The 20,525-nt window shown below is 37.1% G+C and overlaps 1 protein-coding gene across 3 annotated transcripts in view; it reads left to right on the forward strand.

Moving 5' to 3' along the window:
- heatr5a (HEAT repeat containing 5a) overlaps nucleotides 1-20,525 on the forward strand; it is a 46,539-nt gene that overhangs the window by 460 nt on the left and 25,554 nt on the right. For all 3 annotated transcript variants that reach the window (XM_060880197.1, XM_060880198.1, XM_060880199.1), the window contains exons 2-17: nucleotides 804-1,015; nucleotides 1,277-1,385; nucleotides 2,056-2,205; nucleotides 3,672-3,843; nucleotides 5,797-5,942; nucleotides 7,335-7,584; nucleotides 9,146-9,292; nucleotides 10,800-11,050; nucleotides 12,399-12,510; nucleotides 13,439-13,591; nucleotides 13,810-13,909; nucleotides 15,076-15,185; nucleotides 16,240-16,403; nucleotides 18,148-18,311; nucleotides 19,181-19,286; nucleotides 20,262-20,452. In XM_060880197.1, the coding sequence (XP_060736180.1) occupies nucleotides 804-1,015; nucleotides 1,277-1,385; nucleotides 2,056-2,205; nucleotides 3,672-3,843; nucleotides 5,797-5,942; nucleotides 7,335-7,584; nucleotides 9,146-9,292; nucleotides 10,800-11,050; nucleotides 12,399-12,510; nucleotides 13,439-13,591; nucleotides 13,810-13,909; nucleotides 15,076-15,185; nucleotides 16,240-16,403; nucleotides 18,148-18,311; nucleotides 19,181-19,286; nucleotides 20,262-20,452 (2,537 nt within the window). The remainder of the gene's footprint in view (nucleotides 1-803; nucleotides 1,016-1,276; nucleotides 1,386-2,055; nucleotides 2,206-3,671; nucleotides 3,844-5,796; nucleotides 5,943-7,334; nucleotides 7,585-9,145; nucleotides 9,293-10,799; nucleotides 11,051-12,398; nucleotides 12,511-13,438; nucleotides 13,592-13,809; nucleotides 13,910-15,075; nucleotides 15,186-16,239; nucleotides 16,404-18,147; nucleotides 18,312-19,180; nucleotides 19,287-20,261; nucleotides 20,453-20,525) is intronic.

The following is a 20,525-nucleotide window of genomic DNA, read 5'->3' on the forward strand; positions in this document are numbered from 1 at the left end:
ATGATTCAAGTCACCAGGTTTCTGCCTATTTAATTGATGTTAAGTTGCGTTAGGTGTCTTTCGTTCTCAAATGTTTTTAAGTTTAAATAGGGACTTAGAAATAATGCAGAATCATGAATATTAAATATTCAAAACGGGAAACATTTAAGTTCTTTATTTTAAATACTTAAATTCTAAAATATTCTGTTTATTTCCAATATTTTTTTAAAATGAAAAACAATATCCAAGGTTTTCAGTGTGATCACAGACATTTGAACCCCACTGTGTCTACAAGGCCTTGTCAATTGAACAAGGAGTACAGGCTTAATGTGCAATTTCAGGCAAGATACATCATGATACTGTTCTTCATCTTTCCTGTGCATGTCCACCATTTTCGTGTGTGTGTGTCTGTCTGTCTGTCTGTGTGTGTGTGTCTGTCTGTCTGTTAGTTTGTGATTGTGTGTGTGATTGGTTGTCTCTCTGTGTGTGCAACTGACACCCCATCCTAGGTTTCATAAACATGTTTTGGTAATGGAGAGAGTTCAAAGGTTTTGAATAAAATTTGTATTAAAATCTATAGATATAAATGCCGTTTATATAATGGTACAAAAAATGTATTTAAAAAAAAAAACAAATCAAAAAAACATACTGGTCCAGTATATCCTGATATATTTTTTTACCTTTCAGAAAAAAACATTTACATTTGGTGCATTATGGGAAATTGCTGGTTTTCATGTGCAGTACTTGATATTTTATTAAATGAACAGAATTGTATAGTGAAAAGATCATGAGTTTATTAAATCACGCTTGTTTCCACTTGACAGGTGGATGTGAAGCAGAATCAGAAGCGACTGGTGGAGCAGCTGATGGCTGTTCTGAACAGTTCTCCTGGCCCCCCCACACGCTACCTCTTAGCTCACTGTGTGGCTCTGGTCTATTGCGTAGGTGAATCACTTACCTCCAGCCTCACTGTGGACCGTTGCCATGACATTATCAAAAGCAAGGATGACTCTCCCAGCTTCCTGCCAACTCGTCTGTGAGTGCAGATTGCAATCAATTATCACCCTTTTCTGTGACGAATAAAGCACACACACACAACTTTTGTAATTAGAAGTTTGTTACTTCTTGTAATGTCACATTATCTCTATTCTCGATAAATCTGAGAAAAACAAATAAAATAAAAAGCCTGTAAGTATAAAAACAAATAAAATAAAAAGCCTGTTGGCAATGCAAGCATATCTGGCTATAAATGATGCTGAGTATAATCTCCATCTCTGTGATGCTTGTCTCCTGACAGGGCAGCTGTGGCCTGTCTGGGTGCAATGTATGAGCAGCTCGGCCGTTTTCTCATCAGCTCCTTTAAGGAGACAGTGATGACTCTTCTGAAATCCATGAAGAGCTCAGAAGTAAGTTGAGTTGGTCAGGAGGCCAAAACACATGCAGACATTAATAAATACATGGAGAGAGAGAGAGAGAGAATAAGTACTCAACATTCAGAACAGTCTACATAAGAAGTGGTAATGGGTGGATGTGGTAGCTTAGGGGCTAAGGTTGACTACTAATAGGAAGGTTGTGAGTTCCAGGTTTGCAAAGCAGCCACTGCTGAGCCCCTGAGCTAGGCCCTTAACCCACAACTGCTTAGTTGCATAAAATAAGATAAAAATGTAAGTCGATGTAAGTGGATAAAGGCAAAAGGCCTCTCTCTGTTTGGCTGTGAGATGCTTTTATTTTATATCATTTTGAAGGTTAAATAATTTTCTAAAACAGCAGCTCTGACAGTAGATCTAGCTATAGATCACATCAAAGGATTTGATCTGTGTCATTAAGTTCATCCCAGTGAGTTATGGTTTCTATAGTAAAGGGACTTGTACAGTATACACTACACATGATTTAAGGCTAATCCTACAAATGTTTCTGAAAACATGTTATTTAACAACAAAAAAAACCCAATGTGATGAAATGTTCTGTAATACTCATTTTAATTAAATTTCCCGTGTCTCATGCTATGCAACTGTCAGTAAGCTCCACAATATAGATAATAAAATGCTGTGTGCATGCGTGTGTGTGCCCATACAGTCACAGGGGCGTTATGAGATCATGCAGTGTATAGAGAAGATCCTAAAGGGTCTGGGGGTGAGTGCATTGCCCTGTCACAGAGACATCTACAAAGCTACACGCTCCTGCCTTACTGACCGCTCTATGGCAGTTCGCTGTGCTACTGCTAAGGTATTATTCTTTTTTTCTTGATCTTCAGTATTTTTTGTCTGTTGATAAATATTGATAACTATATCTTAGAAAAAAATGATAAATATTTTGTTTATTGGACACTATTTTTTTTTAGTAAGTATATTATTGTTTTATTCAAATACGTTTTTTTTCTAAACCATAGGATGCACAGTAAATAAATAAAGTCATAGATTTAAAACTTTAAGTCAAGGGAAAAATGTTCTTTTAACAGTTGTGTGGTCCTCACCTGCTTCTATAAAAACTCAAACAGATTGGTAGTCATTCAAGAAGTAAACCATTCTTACTTGTATAATATTTAAGAGAGTAATTAGCATTGTTACAAAAGAAATGCGCAGTGTAGCTCAATGCTGCTCAGCAAGCAGAGAAGGATTGTAAGCCAATCTATAAACAATTTGAAATTCATCAGTTCATCAGTTCATCAGTCATCACAATATTCATCATAATTCATCAGTCTTAATAGTAGTGGGCATCCCAGAAACTTAGTCGAAGGTCAGACCATTAATGCTTGTGATATAGAGAGAACCCCAAGAGCTGCATCATGTGAACTCCAGACCTCTATAAGTCCATTAAATATTTATGATCATGACATCATCATTTGATGAAAAATATACTTTAGATTTGGTGAGACAATTGTTTGATCGTCATGCACAGAACAATGTCTGGTGAAAACTGAAAACAATACATCACCTAAAAACACTTCATAACAGTTTACAAGCAAGGTGGTGGAGGAGTGATGATTTGTGCTTGGTTTGCAGTCAGAGGAACTGGAAAACTTGCTGTCATTGAGACACCTCCAGCAGCTTATGCTAAACTGAAATTGGGTCATGCAACAGGACAGCAGTCCCAAATACACCAGCAAATTGACATTTAAATAGCAAAAGAAGAAAATAATTAAAGGTGTTGAAATGTCCAAGTCTAGAAGTCTACCCCATTGAGATATGTTGTCAGGATCATAGGAGAGCTGTGAATAAATGTATGCCCTCAAACATCAATAAACTGTAAGCAATGTTATGAAAAGAGTGTGACAAAACTTCTCCAAAACAATGTTTGGCTATTTTTCCCGTGTTTTGTTTACGTTTTTAGGAAAATATTATGACATTGATATTGGTTGTGTGTGTGTGTGTTTTTTTTTTTGTCTGCCACCTGAGGATATTTTGGTCATATAGTACATGTTTAAACAAAATTTGCACATAAGATTGCTATCTGTTATTACAGTACATTTTCTGTCACTTTTTGCTTACGTATGTAATTTTCTGGCAGCCAATAATGGGATGAGCCAACAGAGTGGTACAGGTACTCCACTTAAACTCCACTTAAACCAGACAGCTTTATCTGATGTACTAGTTTGTTGCGTTATCCCATTTTGCAAGTACACTAAAAAGTGATAGCATTCTTTTTATCTGAAGTGGTTTTTGTGTGTGTGTGTTTGTGATGTTTATTTTTAGTGCCTGTTGGAGATGCAGAGAGAAGCTGTATTCCTGTGGTCTACAGAGTTGGAGAACATGGCCCTGTTGTGCTTCAGAGCATTTGATGGCTCCAACTATGACGTGCGTGTCACCGTGTCCAAACTGTTAGGCACCTTGTTCGCCTCAGCACTTGAGCCCAAACAAAGCATAGGTAGGTTGCATTACCTCCTTCACCTGAGTAGGGAGAGGGTTTTAAAAACACATTTTCCTCTCAAGGCTACAACAATTTAGTTTGTTTTGGACTGCAACCTTTTTTAAATAAATGTACATATTTATTGCACAATCCTTTGCATATATAATGTATTTTTATGCAGCTATTTAATGAACTTAAATAATACTACAGCACAAATACTACTACAATACAACAATTTACTGACTAATGTTTCAGATAATTTGTCACAGCATGAGTATATAATGAAGGGATTTGTAAACCAAATGAGACAACCGAACAGATGTCAGTATTCTGTACACTTTTATTGGTTCTAGACACTATTTGTCTTGCATTCATTTTTTTCTTAAAGGATTTAAACAAATCAGGACATAAGAAAAACCCAGTTTTGGGGTTGATACCTGGATACTTCAATACCTGGAATTAGTAAATGAATGATTCTAGTATTTGTATTTACTGTAGTGGTTTTTTTTAGGTAAGGGTGTATTTTATATTAGTAATACATTGTTAGTTTATTTAGAATAGCTTGAACACAGCTTTTTTTGATGGGGCTTATGACTGTCAGACAACAATCTATAAACGAGGTGTCAAGGAAATCTTGTGGAAAGTCTTCCCAGAACAGTGGAGGTTAATATAAAAAAGGGGTCTGAATGCGAATGTATCATTATTACGTCCCGAGTCTAGGGGAAATCGTAACCTCCAAGAGGCGTAATAAAGGAACAGAGTTTAAAATAGTGGAATCCCAGTTTTAAATCACTCCGGCCGATAATCAAACACATTCACCAAACCAATCAAGGGATAGGATTAAATTTATTAAGAATAAATATGACAGGTGAAAAGGAGCATCTCTTCGGGGTGACCAAAGGCCAAAACAACAAACAAACCGACTCTCGAAAGCAAAAGGAGAAAGGGGTTAAGTAACCTAAATGAACACAAAATAAAATACATTTAACTTCCCTAACTCCTTAACGAAAAACAAAGTACAAACCAAGATATCAAAATAAATAGGCTGGACACCCCTACGCTCTGCGTGCTTGAGAAGTCACTTTAAGGACAAAAGTACAGGATCAACAAGTTGTTCAAAAGGCACATTTTCACTGGGGAATAGCAAGTTTGATCATCGCCCGGAGGAGGGATCCCGGAGCTCTCTACCCAAACGCGGCCGAACCAAAAATGAGCTCCATGTTGAACGCCAGAAGCGCCCTTATAAGGAACACGCCTCTTCTGAACCACCAATAGAGAGAGAAGGGAAATCATGGGGCGACCTAGTCCCATGACAGAAAAAAAGAGAAAAGAAAGCAAACACATACCAAAATACAAAAACGTAGGTCGTAACAATCATTAAACATGATAGTGTATGATTATCCATAATCCATGTTTACTATTGATAAAAAAAAAAAAAAAAAATGAGCAGAAATGAAATATGTGCAGAAACCTGAAATTAACTGAATATCAGGTCAATATTTTAGCCGTAAGCCTGAATGAGGCAGCATTCACTATGGCAATGGATAAAATTCAAAGACTATGAAAGTTATTAAACTTTGACTGTGTTATGAATTACTTAGTTATTAATGCACAGGTTTTTTTTAAAAATCCTGCACACAAATATCAAATTGTTTATAATGATTACTTAAGGTCACTATAGCTATTTTTATGTCATATTAAGTAAACAGTGAGTGACACAGACACACACAAACAAAGTTTTAGGACAGTGGTGGTCTGGTTTAAAATTGTTGCAGAGCAATTGAATGCCTTGTTTATGGAAAATGGCTAACGGGCCTAATATGCAAGGACATTTTACTCGAGCTTCCGTCCATTCTCGTTCATATACATAAAACTTGTCCTCAGAACCTGGCTTGTCCACATGTAGGTTTTGCTCTCCTTGTACTGCTGTTGGTTTCTTATTTGTCTGTGTTCCTGTCTCCCCTGCTGCAGCTTCTCGGCCTGTCACCTTGGATGACGTGATGGAACTGGTGTCCAGTGGCTTCCTACGACGTGGAGCAGGTTTCCTGCGTGTCAGCAGCGACATGCTGAAGGGTACCAACTCGGTGAATGGAGACTTGCGTGTGGGCATCACACAGGTCAATAAGATCAATTGCATGACACAGATGGATTTTATAATTCAGTGCAGTTCAATAGCTTGTGCTTTTCAAATGCCTGCTTTTTCCAAGTCATAGGTGAAAGGTGAGGAATCTAGGAAAAGCTAAATCAGTTGATTTAGCTGACGCTGATTCTATTTTTTTTGCCGTTCACTTCAGGCACTTGATTTTGAGACCAAAAGATTAATGAGACAATCGATCAAAATTTCAGCTTTCATTTGCTGGTACTTATGTCTAGATATGTTAAACAGTGTAGAAGAAACCACACATATTATCTTAATAATATATAATTTTTATTTATTTATTTATTTTTTACTACACAAATATCTGGTTTCTGCCTTCAGTCTCCTCTCCTCTTTCTCTGTAAGCTGCAAGACAGAACATTTCTGTAGAGTTCTTAATTCATTGTGCTACTACCATCATAAATACCAGATATTACATCATGAGTAAAGATTAGTGAGACTGTTGCTGAAGCAGCCATGTACTGTAAGCCCAAGCCCAAGACACTACCTCCTTTATTGTTGACCGAAGAATTTGTATGTATTGGATCATGAGCAGATCCTTTCATTTTCCATCTTTTGGGCTTTCCATCACTTTTTATTATTTTTTTGAAGACTTTTTGTCTTTTGTGATGGTTCAAAGCAATTACAGTCTGAAACCCAGGCCTAAAACCAAGAGTAGTCCTTTAAACATTCAGTCTAACATGGCATACCTGTCAGTCACATATTCCAATTTTTCCAATTTTGATAACTTGGAAAAAAAAAATAGCTGGGTTCAAAAAAAGAAGCTTTCTTCTAAGTTGTTGTACCAAACCTGAAATTCTGATCTGTTTTAAAAACTTTTCAAAAACAAAACTGGCCTTTGTCTGTTGCATATACTGTATATTGAAACATTCTATTCTGCACAAGTTTCTCGGTATTTGACAATTTTCACATTTTTCTTCATGGGAACTTTTTAAATAACTTTTTTATTTTATACAAACTGCACACGTCAGTCAGTATTTGCTTTTACAGGATAGAGAAGGGAAATTTACACAGAGCACAAAGCAGATGGATAATCTTCTATTACACTTGTTTATGTGTGCCTGCCTTCAAGCCAGGACAGAGTTCCAATTACACTTATTATTTAAAAAAATGAATGAGAAATTGACATGCTTAGTGTAAATAAGGGTAGACTTTTTGTAAAGTAGCTTTGTAACAGGAATTAGGTTTATTAAAATAATTAATTATATCTGTATCAGCCATTGCTTTAATATTATTTAGGTGTGATGTGGCTGCTGTATTTGTTCCAGCAAATCCAGATCTGCTTATTCTTGTTTTGATTTTACACGTGATAATGTATGTATGTATGTGTGGTTATTTTTTTTATTCTCAGGCATGTGTCGTGTTTATCTCCACTCTGGGTGGGGCATGGTTGGAAGCCAATTTCCCCAACCTGCTTTCCCTGCTCATGGAGCTGGTGTGTGATGCACGGGTTACTGAGAACCTGGCTGAAGCTGTCTATTGCCGACGATGTGTCTCTTACATCCTCAGAGCCTCTGTAGGCAGCCTACTGGGAGAGAAAGCTCAGATAGCAGTGGCCAAGGAGCTCTGCCTGGCCATCAGCAAACAGAAGACGACTCTAGGTAAGCTGCAGGAACAGTTTCTGAGTAATATGTGAGCAAGTATTTGATTATTCATTATAAATAAGGCATACCCAAACTGATTAATTCCAAGATGGATGACTGAGGAGTGGAATTTTTTCCTGTAGTCATGGGAATTATCAGTATTTATAGCATTAGTACAAAAGCCTTTGGACATGACACTCAATATAGAACTCCAAGGAGTGTGTGTGCTTGTAAGCTCACAGTTTTATCTTTGAACAACCCTCGCAGACCTGGTATTCGTCATGCTGAGGCCGTCTATTAGGCCAGGGGTTTTCAGTGTTATTTGTGGCTGCTGTGGCTTCCTTTTTTTTTTTTTTTTTTTTTTTTTTTTAGCCAAATTGTAGCCACAGTTGATATATGATATAGAGACTAAGATGAACTGATGAAACAAGTGAAATCTGATGTGGGTCTTGTTTAATTGGAAAAAGAAAACCTGAAGCTGCCCCACCCTTTTTGGATGCCTGTACTAGACCATAGAAAAATAATTATTACAAATAACATAGCAAGTTGTTGTTTATTATTAAAATTGACTCTCAAAAAAACGTGTGTGAACCCTGTAGTATTTTCTGTACTTTTGCATACATTTTGTAGAAATGTTAAAAGATCCTTATCTTAATCCTAAATCTAGATAAATAATCAAATTAAACAAATGATGGAAAAAAGATTTTCAATAAATAAATGTAAAATCTACAACGCTTTTCCAACAATAAATATGTTTGTTCCAAAAAAAAAAAAAAAAAGGATTTGAACCTTTTGGAGAATTACTTTATTTCAAGGGTTAACTGAAGTCAGGTGTTTCAATTAAGAGGGTAGCAATCATCCATAAGTTTACCAGGCCTTTCCATGTTTCAAGAACTAAAACTTGGTCTAGTCTTCATGACATGCTAAGCCTTGATTCCTGAGAACCCAGAAAAAGAGTTATCAATGTTCACCAGGCTAGAAAAAGTTACAAAACCATTTCTAAAATGGTTTGGCCTCCAGAAATCCACTGTGAATCAGGGGAGGAAATTCCAGCAAGAATCACTTCAAAAGCACGGTGAATGGTTAACATTACTGAAAGTCATTAAAAACTGCATTTAGGGATGTACAAGTCACTCTCGCATTGAGAAATGTGAATGTTCCACAATCCGACGAACACTGAGCTACACTGGTGTGCTTGACAGGATAGCAAGGAGGAAGCCGCAACTTTCCTAAAAGAACACTGCTGCATGAACAACCCAGAAGCCTAATGGAAGGATGATTAATATTTTCGGTTTTCATGAAAAGCCTTATGCATTTGAAGATAAAACTTCATCCCAACCATGAAGCATGGTGGTGGTAATGTCATGGATTGGTGCTGCTTTGCTGCCTTGGGTCAAGGGTAGCTTGCCATTATTGATGGACCTATGAATTCTAGGTTTTAAACAGGAAGTTCTTTGCCAGAATGCTCAAGTCAAAGTCCAGACCTTATTCCCAATAGAATTGTTGCGGAAAGACCTTACAGCGGTTCATGCAAGGAAGTCCACCTAAACTGAGGCTATTATGTGACTGTGTATGTCAGATACAGGGGGGAACATGGAGGTGCAAGAAGGAAGCATAGCTGTGGCAGCCAATCCACACATGCTGGTGTGTGTCCTGCTGGAGCTGGGAAGTGTGATACAAGACCTGGGGTCTTGTGCTGCACCACTGATGCATGACAGCAGCACAGGTCAGTTAGCCCCAATATACAAATGCTCTGCATGAAAGACCAAAGAATGTGCAATTACAGCCTAAATGTTATTTTTCTCAGTGGGATCACATGTTTACTGTTCTGTAGAGCATTTCTCTAAAGTTACAAAACTTTATGTATATTAGATGTAAATTCCTCAAGAGCAGCTTTAACAAGAGCAGCTTGTTAAAGTGTATAAATAAAAGGCAATAGAACTGGGTTAAGCATAAGACCATCTTTATGATTGTGAAAGTGAAAATCTTTATACTATTGATCTGAAGAAGAAATGCTTAGAAGGAAAACACAAGATGGCTCACTGCTATAAAGTGGGCTCAAAGGTCTGAGACCATGCTGAAAATCTGACACATTTTGTCTTAATTTTAAACTGTAAAGAATGAAAGTTTTAGAATTTTAATAAAAAAAAAAAAAATCAAAGAAAAAACAAAGAATGTAAATATTCTGTATCTTGAATATGTAATATTCAGTATTTTGTACTATTTCTAGATTCCTTTTTAAATGTAAGCAGATTTGTGATACTGACCATGCTAACTTTTTTTTTTATTTACAAAGGGTCAGATTTCCCTCAGGCTTAATCCCTTCCCAATGGAGAATGTGTTCAGACAACACTACAATGGATCTGATTTAAAATGGCGCATAAGTTGTGCACAAAATTGTTGGGTCCATGCCAACTTAAGTCCAGACTTTCATTAAAGCAAAAAGGGGACTTGCCAAATGCGAATATACTTTGAAATTCATGTTAATATTTCAAGATTCTACTTTTCACACATTGTTCGAAAATAGTTTATTAAAGTAGATGCAGTTTCTCTAGAGCTCTCAGACTGTTAGATTCCATAATAGGTAAATGTTGCTTCAATAAACATGTATTAATAAGGTTAAGTTGCTTGCTTAGAAAACATAAAGAGCTGTTGGTGCTCCAAGAGAAGTAAGACAAAATAACGTTTAACGAATTGTTCATCCATGTTGCTATGTATTTTTTTAGAATAAATATTCCTCTGTAGAAATGGCGAATGATGAATATATAATTAATATACATATTATATATATATATATATTAATATGTATATTAATTTAGTCAAAATCAAAGTTATTGGTGATGTAAATGATGACTAAAGCAGTAGTATTAATTCTGACGTGTATAGGGCTATCTTATCTGCTCAGGTTTAGCCAAATGCTCAAAAAGGTGCCGGGGTTCTTGGGTTCTATTCACCCAATTCAGAAGCTTATACAATGATCTTAAAGTTGAAAGTCTGCAATGAGCTCTTATTTATTATTTGATTTAAACTTTATTATATTGAGGTAGACAGCTAATATATATACTTCAAAGTTGTCAAAATACTTCTGGACCTGATTGTGTGTCAGAAAAGCTTGTATTGATAATAGTGGCATTTGAGCTTTTGTATTTGAGCTTTATAAAGACACAATACTTCAAAGCAAGGTAGTTTATTGTTCCTGTCTTGTATTTTTTCTTCCTTTCTCTCCCGTTCAGCAATGTTGGATACTGTGATATCTGTGCTCCTTCACTCCAGCTTATCTGCACGGCTGGCAGCTGCCTGGTGCCTGCGCTGCATAGCCATTGCGCTGCCTGCTCAGCTGGTTCTGTTGCTCGATCGTTGTTTAGAGAGACTTAATGCATTGAAATCTTGTCCTGAGGCTGTAGCCGGGTATAGTGCTGCAACTGCTGCCCTGTTGGGTGCAGTACAACACTGCCCATTGGGAATACCACATTCTAAAGGCAAGGTAAGCCAAATTCAGAGACGTCTGTCATGACAGAAGTTTTGTTACATGGTTGGACCTTCCCAGAGTAGCACTTTTCGATAACAAACTACTCTCTACACTGTAAATACTAAACGGTTTCTGTCCTAATAAACAGCACTGATTTTGTTAAAGGTTTTATTACAGTTAGAGGGTCACAAATTGTTTATATCAGGTTTATCAAGTATAGTTGTATTTAAATGGCAACATTTTAAACTCTGTTATTCCTCAAAGGGACAAAATGGAGCAATAAATTTATTTCCTTTAACAGATTTTTATTTTTAAATAATTTAGCACACTATAGTGAGTTTCCCTTCACTTAAATATTATGAGCTATTTGGTGTAGATTCCTGACAGTTAACTAAATGCAGAAACTTACATATTCACCATGTGTTTTGTACGTGACGTACGTCTAAATCTGTTTGTGCATTTAGAATGTACCTTTCAGATGACTGAAGATAAATGAACACATTTGAAAGGAGTTGTCGCAGTGCTATTGGTCTACTCGTTTGACAATGGTCTGGCCCAATTACAGCCTGGATTGTTAGCTATAATTTGTTTCAGACCTGTTGTCTAAACCTCCATCTAGGTTTTTCTCTATAGTAAACTACATACAACAATGAAAAAAATAAGAGAGCATTCCAAATTGTTTTTAAATCATAAGTCATTCCATTCCAGTGTCTGTTGAGGCACACCTCATTCTGCTTAACGAAGTATTGTTTAAGTGATCATCTGAACCAAATCTTATTTAATTGAGGAGAAGGCCCAGCTGACCATGCCAGAAGAGTTAAAAAGAAAAGTATTAGTGTGAAAATGAAGGGTTCGATTTTGGCTTTACTGACCGTGGGATACAGAGAGCGTCAGGTTGCTTCTATTCTTAAAATGTCAGACAATGGTTCATAAGAACAAGGTCAAGCTGCAGACATTGGAGACAACAAAGCTACAGATCAGCAGAGGGCAATAACAGCTGTGCACTGGCCAGGATGAGTGCAAATTAATTTGAATGTCGTTAAACAATCGAAGGATGACATCAAGAGACCTACAAAAAATGGCAAACGGCAGCTAAAAACACTGCATCTTTTTCAAATATTTGCTCTAAAAGCCTATATTTTTATTTGGACTTTAGGAGAAATGTTCTTTGTAGTTTATAGAATAAACCAAAAAAATGCTCATTTTCCTCAAGCAAAAACCAGAGAAACTGATAAGTTTGCAATTGTCTTAATATTTTCCAGAGCTGTACATCTCAAAAATATGCCGTTTTGTTTAAAACACTGTATTGTGCATTATTTTTTACTGCATGTATAGAAGACTAAATGTATATATGTGGGAACAGGTGGTGATGAGCCTGGCTGAAGATTTATTGCGCTCGGCGGCCCAGAATAGTAAAATCTCCATCCAGCGAACTCAGGGAGGCTGGCAAATACTCAGTGCACTCAACACCTTAGGTAATCATGTATTCTATGTATGTTCTCAAGTATTCATGGAGTCATGGAAGAAGTATTTCTTTAGTAGCGTCCAGTTGTCATTATCATCACTCAAAACAGTGCTGCAATTCTTAGACTGTTCACATACCTGTTGTGTTTTGCACGTGACACCTTTAATCTGTTATTGTTCAGATAAGTTAAGACAAATAAACATGTAATGAGTTATTGCAGTGCTATTGGTCTTGTACCCATTTGACTGGTCTGTCCCACATGATATTGGACTGAGTGGATTGCTACCTAAGATTAGTTTAAGCACTGCTAAACCTTTCTGAATAGGGTGAATGTAATGCCATTTATTGTTTGTTGATATTTTGTTAGTAAAAGAGAATAGTGGCAACAATTTATTATGGGGCTTCCTACTGGACAAAGAATGTATGTCTAAATGTCTTTTTGTGGCTTATAAGCGCACCTGTCAATATGTCTGTCAAAATTATATGATTATATGACACACTCCACATTACAGTAGGGCAGTAACATGCACTGTATTGCTGCAGGAAATATGCAATATTTTTTGTTATTAAATATAGTAATTGGAAAAACTTAATCTGTCTAAGGTGTTTAATATATGACTTTATAATGTTCTTGTACTGGACATCAAGTAATGTTCAACTCACCCTAAAACTTGCTAAAAAAATGTTTGCAGATGGTCATAATTATTTATATAAACAGCAAATAAAATTATTTATATGTACAGTAGTGCTGCATTAAGTAAAGAGTAACATAATGATTATAACAAGATTAACATAAAGATTTAGATTTTAATTACAAAAAAGGTTTTTATTGGTTTAAAAACAATTATAACATAAAAAAAACGTTATTTTTTTTTATTTATATTATTATTTCATAATATTATTATCCCAGCCATGTTCTCACCACAACCTTTCTTTAGGACCCACAGTAGTGAACCATCACCTTCCTAGAATGCTGTTGCTGTGGAAATGTGCCTTTCCCCAGTCTGTTAAAGAGCTGGAGAGTGAACTCAGGCGTGGAGACTCGTTTACATGGCAGGTAGCTCTGGAGGGCCGGGCTGGAGCACTGTTTGGTGAGTGGTGACTTTAAACGCCATGAAATTGGCATTTTAATCTTATCTTTGCATTGTTTGTAGGAAAATAACCAGATATCATATACTCAAACTATGAGTGCTTTCAAATGACAATAGATTACTTTTGATTTTTGTTTTTAAGACTGAATATGAATACTGTTTTGTACACTTTTGCTGTCATGTTGTTTTTATCTTTGGACATGCTTTTTCCACATTAGCAATGAAGAATCTGGTAATTAACTGTAGAGATCACCTCAGCGATGATGTTATTAGTCAACTGCTCGCTGTTCTCTCATGTGCTGTGGGCCTGCTGACTCTGTGAGTGCTTTACAAATTTATAAATGTTACTGTTTAAAAATTATCCACACTGATTTAGACCAGTCATGGTGGTATAAGTCTCTTTAAACTACACTTAGACTAGTGATGACCTATGGGTGGTAACCTGCAAGTAACAGGGTAAAAAAAAAAGACTATATACATGCAGAAACTGTCCTGGTGAAAGTCAGGCTTAGCTGGTGGGGAACCTTACATAATCTGTTGCCGGCATCATAGAGTGATTTCAGGAAGAATCAGAGCACAATGGACATGTTTTTCACAGTAAGACAGCTACACAAAAGTGAAGTGAACATAAGGACCTTTTCAAGGCATTTGTTGGTCTGATTCCAAAGCATTTAGTATTGGGAGCTACCGATAAAATCTGGCTGTCAAGGAAAATTTGGGAATATCCAGTCACAGTTCCATGACAAGATGCTCTTGTGCCCATGCATGGTGGGACAGGATCTGGTGCCTTCTAAAGTATGCACTGGGGCAAGACAAGGGTGTGTGTTGGCACCAATGCTCTTCAACGTCTTCCTCCAATGTGTCACAAAAATCTGGAAAACAATAGTAAGTTCAGGCTGCATGGAATCCTTAGCCAAAGGTTCCAGGCAACCACCAAGGCCTAAGCAGTAGCAATTGTATACTTATATTGTAGCATGATGATGACTGCATGCTTGTGGCTCACACCCCAGAAGACCTGCATCCATTGTGTCCCTTTCTTAAGGAAAGTTTTTCATGGTGTGGCTCTGCCTTCTTTTTCTGGGTTAATCTATTTGTTTAACAAAGGTGTTGTATTAAGTTTTAAAAATCAATCTATCCTTTTTTTGCTTAAGACACAGAAAATGATTAGCTACTTTTGTATAGAAACAATATATATATGTTTGATTCGTTGCGACTTATTAAGGAGAATTATGCCGCGAAGCTCTCCCGCGGAGTGAGGAAGAGGTGGACAGTTGAAGTGTCCAATGGAGTTATGAGATTTGCGCTCAAGCTATTTTCAAGACTTTAGATTGGTTAATAACTTGTAAAAATAACAGACCCACGTGGGGACTGACCAATAGTATCGATATGTGAAAAAATATGAAATTGACCAAATTTGGACATACGAGGTTTCCGCCCGACAGCGACGATATATCTATCTCTTTTTCTGTTTCTTTGTAATAAAGGCTACCTTCTCTAATGAAGTCCTATGGAAAACAGATCAAAAGTGCTGTGTGTATTTTCCAAATGAGAGCGTATGAAGTCCTTGCACTGTTGCCACCTAAAACCTATGAAGGTAAGCTCTCTGTGAGAACTGTCCTGTTAAAATGATTAACTGTTGAATAGTTTATGCAGATCTGCATTTTTAAGTATGAGAAATGGCTAAAAGTAGTGTCTTTCAGTTCTAGTGCTGCACATCCCCACACAGTTTGGAGTTTTCTCTTTATCTCACCCAGTTCAGCATAAAGTATAAGCTTCTTTTGTAAATTAGTTGAATCAGGTTATGAGTAAGCAAAATGTAATGAGTAAGCATATATTATACTCCAGAAACAGATTTGTCAAACACTGGGTTCAACGAACAGTCACATGCTCAAAGAATGCCTTTTAAAAACTCCTTTAAAAATGCAATACTATTTTAAGTTGCTACCAGAAGTGGGTGTACTGTATAGTGGATGTTGCTATTGCTTTATGTAGGTTTTTTGAGAAATGTCCAAATTTTTTTCACGTTTATTAAAAAGAGTATGTGTAAACCTGGTGGGATTAATTAAATACGAGTTTATATATTATCCCAGATACATCTGAAATGTGTTCATTACTGAAAAATCTGTTTATTTTCACTGGAGTGGAAGCGAAGTCAGCTACTGTACTTCTGCAGTGACGTCAGAACAGAAGGAACTTGTATTGATGGATGATAATGCAACTTGGAACACAATATATATTTGCAAAATGATTTCTTCTCCTATCTGTTCATGAAAAAGAAACCATAGCAGTCTCCTCTATACAAATACCATTACCACAATAAATATAAGCTTGTTTCTGTTAGAAAACAAACTTTTCATTAACATGTCCATTTCATCTTATTATGGCCACTGAATCTTATTGTACCTATTTCAAACAGTCAGTCTTTAAGGCCAGAAGAGGGAGTGTGACAGGAGCAGACCTTTTTATTAATGAATTAATAAGCTATTATTGAGTGATTTATGAGAAAGAGATGTGGTCAGGGTGTTAATACATGGTAAGTAGGCAAAAATATGGGAGGTTCCAAAACAATATATTTTTGTTATTTCTTTTCTGTATAATGTTAGTATATCACTGGTGGTAATTGCCAATTGTTGGGTTTATTGGAACAGAGAGTTTTGGCACTGTGTTGAAACAACTGGTGAAAGACCTCACGGATCCGGTGAACACAACGTGTCCTGAGGTCAGCCTGCTCTGGCCACTGTGTCACAACCAAGACCTTTCTTTGTTGGGGCCTGGTCTACATGAAATGGACCAGCGCTACATCGAGGAGCAGGTCAGTTTCTAACCATTTACCATTATCAAAGATTGCTATATAATAACAATCATTATTTATCTTCAAAAATGTAGAGTACTGCTTTACAAACCCAGTTCAGGAATAAACCTGCAGAGAAAATGTTACTTATCCTGTATGTATTATGTGTGGTGGGGGTCTACCAAAGTATATTGGAATTGCAGTTAAATTATGAACGAGCTCAAATTACAGTTTTAATCTAAAGTTATTTTTATTTAGATAGACTGAACAGTATGTGTTACATTAATAACATTAGTGAGTTTTTAAAAGGGGAATGCCAGTGTTTGACAAAATATTTCAAAAAGTACCATTCTGAATCAATGTTCTGAGACCAGGTGAGACAAAGATCAACATATCATCATCCTCATCATATTTTGGCATGGGCATGTGTGGCTGCCGGTGGAGCCGGTTCACTTTTTCATGTTTTTAGATGCGACTACTGCCGAAAGCAGCAAGATATATGGATATATATTGTTTATGCAGATACAAGCAAATGATGTTAGACTTCATAAGGTATCAATACTGGTTCATTAAGTCACAGGCTAAGGATACAATACAAGATATGTATGTGTATTATATCCTTAGCCTGTGGCCTACTGCTGTTTGAGTATGAGAAAAAAGAATTTCTGTGTTAGACTGGGTCCTCAGACTGCCTGGAGGTTCAAGTTTCATGCTGTTAGAACGTAATACGGTGGCTTCCACCACAAAATGAGACAGGCACTGGCATACAATAGGTTTATGCCATGAGAATCAGCCCACGAAACAAAGTTGTTTGCTTTTCCTTAATGGTTTTTGTTTTGTTTTGTATAATGATATAAAGCATGAACCAGGCACATTGAAGCCACTCCTCTTCAGATGAGGAAAAATCCAGTAGGTGACAAGGAAGTAAATCCACCAGTTTGCATGGTTTTTCCATTAACAATTGCATTATTATTTTGTTATCAAAGAATTACACAGTGTATATAAGTAAATTATTTTTAACTATGATGTTCATTGAGATCTAACGTCTGATCGATTTAAGCGTCCCCTTCATTTTGTAATCATCTAATCAGCCAAAAGTGTGGTGGTAGAAAATGTAGAAACAGGCCAGCAGCTTTGAAGATACACACTATAACTGGACAGTTGAAGACTGGAAAAATGTAGACTGGTCTGATGAATCACTGGTCTGACCACACATATGGTGTGGTCAGAATTTGGCAGCAACAACTGGATCTATGGACCCAATCTGCCTGATTTCAACTGACCAGACTGGTGGAGTTGGTGTAATTGTTGATAATGTTTCCTTGGACCACTTTGGATCTGATCATGCTAATTAACTAACATGAGCAAAGCTGGCCTACTTACTGCATTTTCAACGTTTGATTTCTTACATTCCTTATTTTTGTTTTAGACTAAACACACATAAAATTTGCCAGAAGGGGAAAGGAAAGCTGCCCATTTCCCTCTTGTAGTGGTTGCTTTTGCTTTGATGACTTTCAGTAGTAGGTTTAGGTGAAGTTTGACCTGTTAATTCATTAGGAATAAAACAAGACAGGACTGTAGTCTCTTTGGTTGGTTTAAAAAAAAAAAAACGGAATAGATTCATTGTTTGATAGACTACTGAAAACTAAGGGCAACTTCTTAAATAATATTTAATCATTTTAATATTTATATATTTTAACACTTTTAATACCTGTAACTGAGTTAATTATACCCATAACTGCAAATTTGCTGTGTCCCTCCACAGCTACCTGGAGGCAGGATGGGAGGAGGAACATTAGAGTATGATCCTTTCACCATTTGTGAAAAATCTCCGGAGGCACCCACACCTCTTGCCCCAGCTGATGCTCTCACCATTAATTCAGTTCAGCTGTTTGGAGTCGTGTTTCTCCATTTGGCAGTCCATCAGAGGTGAAAAACATCTCGCTGAGTTTCCTGATTTATTTGTATCTGTTGGTTCCATGTCCTCTTTAGCATCTTTGTTCTCACGACACAACTCTAGTTTATTACCCAGAGTTTACACTGAAATGAAATGCAGAAAATCTGCAGTAAGCTGGTTCAATAGTCCCATAAGGAAAGCTAAACTGAGCTTATTAAATATATCCTAAGCATTTTATTAGTCATAAATAATTATGACTTTTTGAAACTGCTGCAAATGGTGGTTAATATGTTAGACTGGATAACCTCCATTTTGTCTAAATATTATTACTCACTCTCACTCACTCATTTTCTACCGCTTATCCGAACTACCTTCGGTCACGGGGAGCCTGTGCCTATCTCAGGCGTCATCGGGCATCAAGGCAGGATACACTCTGGACGGAGTGCCAACCCATCGCAGGGCACACACACACTCTCATTCACTCACGCAATCACACACTACGGACAATTTTCCAGAGATGCCAATCAACCTTCCATGCATGTCTTTGGACCAGGGGAGGAAACCGGAGTACTCGAAGGAAACCCCTGAGGCACGGGGAGAACATGCGAACTCCACACACACAAGGCGGAGGCGGGAATCGAACCCCCAACCCTGGAGGTGTGAGGCGAACGTGCTAACCACTAAGCCACCGTGCCCCCCTAAATATTATTATTTGAAGATTAATAAAATAAATAAAATATATTTTTAAAAAATAAACATTTGCATTAATTACACGGACCTGATCACTGTCGCCCGGTTTCCAATTGCAACGTGGGTTTCTTCATGTTGCTCACAACTTCTGGCTGGGATTATCTAGTTTGTGAGCTGTTCTCCGATAGCACTTACCGATCTCCATTTGCAGGGTTCAGATCCTTGAGCAGTTCTGTGAGTGTGTGAGGCAGCTGAAGGGGACTCGGCAAAAGATGGTCCAAATCCATGTAACAGCTGCTTTTTGCAGAAGTCTGAAGGTATATTGACAACCTATATGGAACACCACCTGATTTAATTTCACACTTTTTTTTTACTTATCATTTTGATCATATTAGACATGCGTGACATAATAATGTACAAAACACAGTTGCATTTGCTCTGTCATCTTGGTGCAAATTAAATGTCTGCATGATGTCATCAAGATGCTCGAATACCTGTCACTTGGTACACTAACTGGACAAAAGAAGTAAAAGGTATCGCCATACTTGTGCTGCAAATTTCAAGGCACAGGATTGTCACAAATGTATTTTTATGCTGTAGCATTATTATTTCCTTTCATTGGAACTAAGGGTTGTACCTGAAACCTTTTCTAGCATGACAGGGCACTTAAGCACAAAGCAAAATTCACAAAGACTTAGTTGGTTTGGAAGAACTCAAGTTGCTTTCACGAAGCCCTGAACTCCACCAACCTTTGGGTTTCATTACAGCACCAACTGTACATCACGCTTCCTCACTTGACATCAGCGCCCCACCTCAATAGTCCTCTTGTGGATGAATGGCCTTAACCTTAGAGTAACATCCCAAAGTTTAGTGCAAAGAAGTGTAGAGGGTGTTATAGCAGCAAATGTGGAGCAAGCTCTATAATCACACCACACCTTTGGAGTATGTGTCTTTATATCTTTGGCCATATAGTGCATCAGTGCTGGAGAGAGTTGATCGAACTACCTCCAACATGAATAGGATTTTTAAACCACATGTGATTTAAAAAATAGTTTTTGATAGGATTTGGATTGTTATAGTGCTGGAAGGTGAACATTTACAAGGGTCTGCAGGTTTTGTGCTTGATTAAAAGATCCCATGTCACTAATTTTATACTCTTAATATCAGTGAGTTCAAACATGCACACATCATTTAACATCCTTGTCTGTTATTAGACAGCTAAGTATACAGATAAACACTGAGATTCATCAAGTTTCCTAATGTATGCAAACTCTGTTTGTCTCTCTCTGCAGTGTTTGGCATTGGGTAATGTATCACTTGGTTCAGAGATGGTGCAGAAGCCAGCTCTCTCTCTCCTATTGGGAGCACTGGAGAGCTCTAACCCTCTACTGCGCTGTGTGGCTGCTGAGGGTTTAGCACGATTTGCACAGGTTCTTGGTGTCCACAATGTAACACTGTCCCTCAGCCTGATGAGCTTTGATAAGTGAGTGTTTTTGGAATGATCGATTTCTTGTTACATTTTTTTTTTTAAACCCCACTCTGTATCATGTTCTTCA

Source organism: Tachysurus vachellii, chromosome 10, assembly GCF_030014155.1.
Source record: "Tachysurus vachellii isolate PV-2020 chromosome 10, HZAU_Pvac_v1, whole genome shotgun sequence".
Taxonomy (NCBI): domain Eukaryota; kingdom Metazoa; phylum Chordata; class Actinopteri; order Siluriformes; family Bagridae; genus Tachysurus; species Tachysurus vachellii.